At 37.0% G+C, this 6933-nt stretch overlaps 1 protein-coding gene across 1 annotated transcript; it reads right to left on the bottom strand.

The window, feature by feature from the left end:
- Positions 1-611: 611 nt before the first annotated feature.
- LOC107571713 (solute carrier family 25 member 48-like) lies at positions 612-6628 on the bottom strand. The gene is made up of 7 exons (XM_016258044.1): positions 6475-6628; positions 5376-5419; positions 5084-5155; positions 3600-3852; positions 3136-3411; positions 1358-1491; positions 612-1076 (listed from the first exon to the last, which is right to left on the bottom strand). Exons 1-7 carry the CDS (start codon positions 6518-6520, stop codon positions 972-974), a joined length of 930 nt encoding a protein of 309 aa, XP_016113530.1. The 5' UTR covers positions 6521-6628; the 3' UTR covers positions 612-971.
- Positions 6629-6933: the final 305 nt, after the last annotated feature.

Below are 6933 nucleotides of genomic sequence, written 5' to 3'. Positions count from 1 at the left end.
AGTGGAAACATTGTTCTTTACATCTCCATAATATTACTACCGATTTTCCCGACATAATGAAACAGCGCCACCTAGTGTATCAGAAGCAACATCAAAATCTTTCATTTTATATACAGGGGTTAAACAAAAGAATGTGATCACTAATAAATAACAGACATCAATAAAATAGATAACATCAGAAATACAATAACAAATGTAGATTCTACAGCGTATAATAAATACTTCAGCTTCATTCATCGCACCAAAAGATAAACTGCAGTGCTTTACAACTATAGGACAGGAAGAGCTAAATAAACTTATTACTGCATCTAAACCAACAACATGCCTGTTAGATCCTGTACCCACTAAATTATTGAAAGAGTTGTTACCTGTAGCAGAAGAACCGCTTCTCAATATTATTAACTCGTCGTTGTCTTTAGGTCACGTCCCAAAAACATTCAAGCTGGCGGTTATTAAGCCTCTTATTAAGAAACCACAACTAGATCCTAGTGAACTGGCAAATTACAGACCCATCTCAAATCGTCCTTTTATGTCTAAAATTGTAGAAAAAGTTGTGTCTGCTCAATTGCGCTCCTTCCTGCAAAAAATGATATCTGACAGCCTAATGAACTGATTTAAAAAGATGGGGAAGTAGATAAAAACTCATTCAAGCAAAGGCTAGTGGTTTATTAGGTGATAATGTATAAATGTGACCACTTGCAAATGCAGAATAGATATACATGTATAATAGGACAGGTATATTTGAGCAAAATAGAAATTAGTGTACATGCAGATGATGCATAATCATATATTAAAATATCTGAGCAAACCAAAATATTTTCAAACCTATTTTTCACTATTTTCTTAATATAAGAAAACCCGCACTGATACTCTTCATTGTATCAACAATGAACTCACGTTCATGCCACATGTAAGTCTCTAACATGCCATTAGAATCATGAATCCCCTAAAATCATTTCTGGAAGTCTGTGCTAGAAACTGCGGAAAAACTGAAGGGAAAGCTCGTAACCAAGAAACATGGTTGCACACATTGGAAATCCTCTGATAGCATTGACAGTAGCTCCACGAAAGAAAACCTGCATTGGACATAGATAGTAAAGCAGGGAAAAAACAACAAAAGCATCAGTATTACATTCATATTTCACAAAACTCTGAATCAGCATATTAATGTTGTTTTTAACTTATACCAGGCCTTTAAAAGCTCTCTATTACTGTGTCTGTGACCTATTTTATACCACCGAAACATGTTTGGCCATGCAATTGTTTCAGCTTGTTACAACTTGTTTAGCAGCTGTGCATGTCCTGCAGCTTCTGCATTGTAACTTCATTTTAAACCTCGCATCCATCAGCAACTTACATGTATTCCCTCTGTCTTGTAACTTTGCATGATGCAGTGCAGAATGCCCTTGTATTTCCTGTGCTGCATGGCATCTGCCTGCAACCGGCTTTTCACCACGTCTGTTGGTGTGGCGGTGACCCACGAGATGGATCCTGTGGAACAACAGCATAACCACAAGTGAAACCTCATGTGAAGTATTCTGTGTCCTTAAAATGCCTGACTCCTAGTAGGGTCATATTTAGATTAATTCCCGTCAGACATCAATAGGAGGGAAACTTTTAACGGAAAGTACAGTGAGAAATTTCAAAACAATCCACCCTCCCACAATCTTAAACCAAATGTACCCTTGTTAATCTGTGCATGACTGCTGAGAAGTGCTTTGGTGTCATACAGAGGGTCTGACAACTTTTAAACAATTCAACACGTGTGCAAACAGACTGAAAAACACTACAAGCACATCTGATGTTTCTTTAGGTGAGCATCACATTCAGACAAGAAAAGAATAGCTCTGTTAAACCTAGAGAAAAAACTGTGTATGCATGCTGCATTTGAAAGTTTTAATGTATTAGACTGCATTCTGAGATGAGATATGACCACATTTTATGACAGTATTACATGTATCTTTTGTGAATGCAATACTATAATGCATTATGACAAGCATAGAAAAAAATATGGAATAGTTCACCCAAAAATGAAAATGTGGTGAAAATACTCACCCTCAAGTCATCAAAAATGTAGATGAGTTTGTTTCTTCATCAGAGGATATTTGGATTAACTGGTGGACTGGAGTGGTGTGGATTACTTGTGGATTATTGTGATGTTTTTATCAGCTGTTTGGACACTCATTCCGATGGCACCCATTCACTGCAGAGCATCCATTGGTGAAAAAGTGATGCAATGCTACATTTCTCCAAATCTGTTCTGATTAAGAAACAAACTCATCTTGGATTGCCTGAGAGTGAGCAAATGTTCATGTTTGGCTGAACTGTTCCTTGAAGGTGAGAAATGTTGATTATGCATATAATCCATTAAATACCGAATGCAACTTTTGTTGGACTTATGTTGTAAGCTTAGCAACAGGCTAACATAAAACTCTAATGAAAACAATTGCAAGTTGAGTCTGTTGAGTTTTTATTTAGATCCCCATTAGCTATGCCCGAGAGCACTGCTAGTCCTGGGGTCCACACAACACTTAAAATCCATACATTATTACATACTCAAAAACATGAAAACACTTCAAATCCATGCATTATTACATACTCAAAAACATGAAATACAACTAATAACTAGTCCTTTTCAAAAACAACATTTTATACATTTCATCAACCTTACAACCACCTGTGAATGTACCAAACACCTCTTCTAACACTAATTGCTCATTTGACTAAATTCTATACATAACCTTCTATAAATAAGATCCTTTACCTGCCTTTTAAAATTGAATTATTTTACTTAAAGGCAATGGTAAAGAATTCCGTGTTTTCATTGCCCTATATACTACTGTTCGTTTAAGGAAATTAGTGTTTGCTACAAATCTTCCCTCTGTAGCCTGTCTAGTAGCATATTTCTGTAACTGTCATCATCGCTCAAATAAATACGTAAAAATCATCATCACTCAAATAAATATGATCAATACAAGATGATGTGGTCTTACCGTTATTATTTGTGCTTATTCTCATTTGAGAGTGTATTAAATCAGTCACTTATTAGGTTCCATTTCAGTTAGAAGGCAGCTGTCTGTGTAGGCGGTAGACAGCAACTATTAAATTTTGGAATACAGCCCAAATCTCACTTACCTGCTAAACCTCCTGCTAACCATATGCAGCAGGGATGAGGCGGGCCATTGCCATCGGGATTCAGCCACTTACAGAATAACGTGTACGGTATGAAGTATAGGGTGTAACCAGGTACATCCCGCAATATCATGGCTCCCGCGCCTCTGTAGAGCCCTTGAATGCCCTCGTTCTGCAGGACGGTACTAATGCAGTGCAGTGGCCCTCTGTACAATGACTGGGACTGAATTCCCATTGACCGGAGAGGGACACTCCCATTCCCAGCAAGGTTAAAGTTCTCTGGAAACACACAAAACAGTTCATGAGGAATACTGTGTGCAAAAGTCATTATTTCCCTGGAAATGTTTGTCTTTGAGAAGCTTTCAGTAGACAGAACGATTTTTTCTGTTAACATGAGTACGCTCTCTCTGACTCCATGCATAGCTGCAGGGTGCTAAAATGTTTTTATAGCCAAGACTCTAGCTCACCTGCAAGAACAGGTTGGGTTTGCATCTGCAGTCTAATTTTGACAAGGTCAACAGGGGCACCCACCCCCACTGAAACCAGACCAGTCAACATGCTCGCTACAGTCAAGTCAAGCATGCTGCATGGCTGTCTGCTGTCACCATATCGATATCTGCTAATGAGGCGCTGCGTGTTGCTGAAGAAGCCGAACACCATAGAGTTATAGAGGGTGATGCTGGCCAATGGAAAGAACAGTCCTTTGAAAAAGCCTGTAACCTGAGACAACACAAAAGAGAGATGGATTGTGTACTTTTGCTTCCAGGAAAGCAAATACCTGTTTACACCAAAAACAGGGTCGTTCCTGATATGCAGTCTTGGGAATATAGTCCCAAGCCCTGTGATGAAGATATAGCCTGCTCATTGAGTCTGGGAGTGAGGGGGCTCACTTTATTAAATTATTGCATTACATTTTGTCCCATGCCCTTTGAATTTTATTGGTGGCTTTTGCCAATTCTATATGTCTTTATATATAATTAAATGACATATAATTCCTAAAAATGGACATCACATTATTATTTTTTCATTATTATCACATTATTATCATTTGCCAGAGTTCCGAACTATTATTTTATATGAAAAACTGGCAATTTATGAGAAAATATTGCTGATGTTTACGTATGTTTCATTTTGTCCAGCTAGAATGTTTTATGGTTGTACTAATTGCTTTGGCCACACTTTAGTTTGGGGACCAATTCTCACTATTAACTAACGATCAACTACGACTTTTGCCTCAATAACCTCCTAATTTGCTGCTTATTAATAGTTAGTAAGGTAGTTGTTAGTTTAGGTATGAGGTGGATTAAGGGATCTAAAATATGGTCATACAGAATAAGGCATTAATATGTGCTTTATAAGTACTAATAAACAGCCAATATGCTAGTAATATGCATGCTAACAAGCAACTAGATAATAGTGAGAATTGGACCCTAAACTAAAGTGTTACCATTGCTTTTGTATCTTTAATATTGTTTCCATCCTTTTGGTATATTGTGGAATATTCTTTTTTCACTATCAAAAGACAGGCCCTTAATGACATCAGCCTCCAGGAAGTGACATCATCTTTAGTAGAAATTGGTATGATATTAACAACATTTCAAAAGATGAAAAAACTCTAAATGACTAATCAAACTGATCTAAATAAATTAACAATCCTCATGTAAGCTAAGTATCTCTGAGCAAAGGAAATACAAATGTAATTTTTATAATCGTCTAGCTGGATCCATCCTCATCCTAATAGCCATATTTTCATTGTGTAAATACATTGTCATATGCTTTTCATAAAGTTTAAGTACCTGAGAGAAAATACAGATCTCTAAATGTACAGCAAAACAAGAATGGCTCAATGAATACAAGGCTCTTGTATTCATTGAGCTGTGCCGCAATAATTGTGAAAAATATTTGACAGTACATTTTTTATTCAATTATGAAGATTGTCAGTGAGCCTTACATTTTCCTTTTTGTAGATTGTTACAACACAGTGGAGAGTGTTCCTGTATCCTCTGCCAGCTTGTAAACGAGTCTGTAAAAGAGCATAAAGGAATTTTTCACCTCATTCCTAACCAATAATGTTATACCAGTGGGAAAAAATAAGTAACTTAGAAAGTAATACCGACTACCTTTGTATGTAAAAATAGATATATAATATGAACTACATCATTTTATAATATTTGAATATATAATAAATACATAATATAGGATTTGTACAAAATGAATCACAAAACAAGGATTTGTCTCGATACCTTGACTGTGTCAAGTGGATGTCCTACAATCACACTGGACGCTCCTGTAACAAAAACAGTTGTACAAGTTAAATATGTTGCAACAAAGGCAATAGTGATATTCTGCCTACTGCATAGCTTTGTAGGGGGCTCTTCTTGCAGAACAGAGTGTCCATTTTATGAATAAGTTACATTGTTATGAACATTTCATGGTGGATGCACATGCACATTAGGGCTTTACAGAATAAATGTTTCCTTTCAATGGAGGTTTCCACCCAAACCAAGTTTATGGCCGAGGAGCCCGGTCTCATGAAAATGCGTATAAATAGCACGCCAAATAAAAACGATAACTCGTGGTATTGTTACGCAAAAATGGACTTTGGCGTGCATATGATACGCATGTGTTTGGCGTGCATATAACACGCAATTTTCGCGTGCATATGATACAAAATTTGTTGGCGTGCATATGATACGCATCTACCCCACAACCCTAAACCTACCCATCGCGTAGCATATACACGTCCATTTTTGCGTATCATTTTTGGTTTTTATTTGGCGTACTATTCATACGCACTTAAATGAGATCGGGTTTGGCCGAGAAATGTCGACCAGTCCTGTCAATCAGCGCTGTTTGCGCGAACGAGATTTTTAGAAAATATTAACGTTGTACTGACATGGTTTTTGACGAACACGTGACACAAAACTAGGTAAAAATAGACACAGATGTATATTCTCTTGCAACTTGCAGAAATAATTTTTTTTTTTTTTTTTACTCTTTCCATCATATAGCTGGTAAACATAAACAAAGACGCCCCTTTCTTTCCATCTCTAAATCAGACGTGCTTTCGACTCTTTATCCTGACAATTTTCGCTGTAGTTTCAAGACATTTTTTTTTCTTCTGAAAATGCAGAAAATAAGAGTAGTAGATTCATTGAAACGAACAAAGCTGGGGTTTATAGACGTGACGATGACTAGTTCGAGAAACAAACTTCCTCAAAGTTTTAAAAAATATAGGCTTCCGATAAATCAAACAATATTGCTCGGCGAAAAATGCGTTTTGGTGGTTTGTTAGTAATGTTAAACACTTTTTACAAGACATGCAAAACAAATAAAACTCACCTCCAATCCATCCTGCCAAGAAATCATCCAAATGAAAGACTGTCATTGTACAACAGAGTGATTTTACGCCGGAGAGCTCGGCATTGATGCGGTTTGAGTGTTCACGCTAAACACCCGTCAGCTTCATTCAACAGGTCGTCAGTTCAATAAAAGCAGAGGTAGTGACTTCAGCCTAATATTTCAATCGCTGAAGGGGGAGTATATGGGGCGTTGCAGAAACACGAAAACAGATTTTAAAAGCATATGCTGCATACATTTTTCTCACTGTTGTGTAATGTAAGGATTCTTGATCACGTGACTCTTAACGTGGCTGCTGAGTTTCTCTATATGTTGAGGAATGTGTCCGTGACTCACATCGGATTGAACCATAACACCAACATGTTTTTCACAAACTACAAACATTCTCTCGTAAATAATGTTTAAAGTATTGCTAAATGATCATGTTGATTATTTATGCCC

Source organism: Sinocyclocheilus grahami, unplaced genomic scaffold (assembly GCF_001515645.1).
Source record: "Sinocyclocheilus grahami isolate Dianchi unplaced genomic scaffold, SAMN03320097.WGS_v1.1 scaffold1639.1, whole genome shotgun sequence".
NCBI classification, from domain to species: domain Eukaryota; kingdom Metazoa; phylum Chordata; class Actinopteri; order Cypriniformes; family Cyprinidae; genus Sinocyclocheilus; species Sinocyclocheilus grahami.
The sequence above is the reverse complement of the archived record's forward strand: the minus strand, read 5'-3'. Positions and strand labels throughout refer to the sequence as shown.

Bases quoted from the DNA above. Each gene is read 5' to 3' on its own strand.
- LOC107571713 (XM_016258044.1), bottom strand. From the start codon at position 6,520: ATGACAGTCTTTCATTTGGATGATTTCTTGGCAGGATGGATTGGAG. The intron at 5,156-5,375 runs GTATCGAGACAA...GCTCTTTTACAG, and splicing joins ATCCACTTGACACAGTCAAG to ACTCGTTTACAAGCTGGCAG. The intron at 1,492-3,135 runs GTAAGTGAGATT...GTTGTTCCACAG, and splicing joins GTTAGCAGGAGGTTTAGCAG to GATCCATCTCGTGGGTCACC.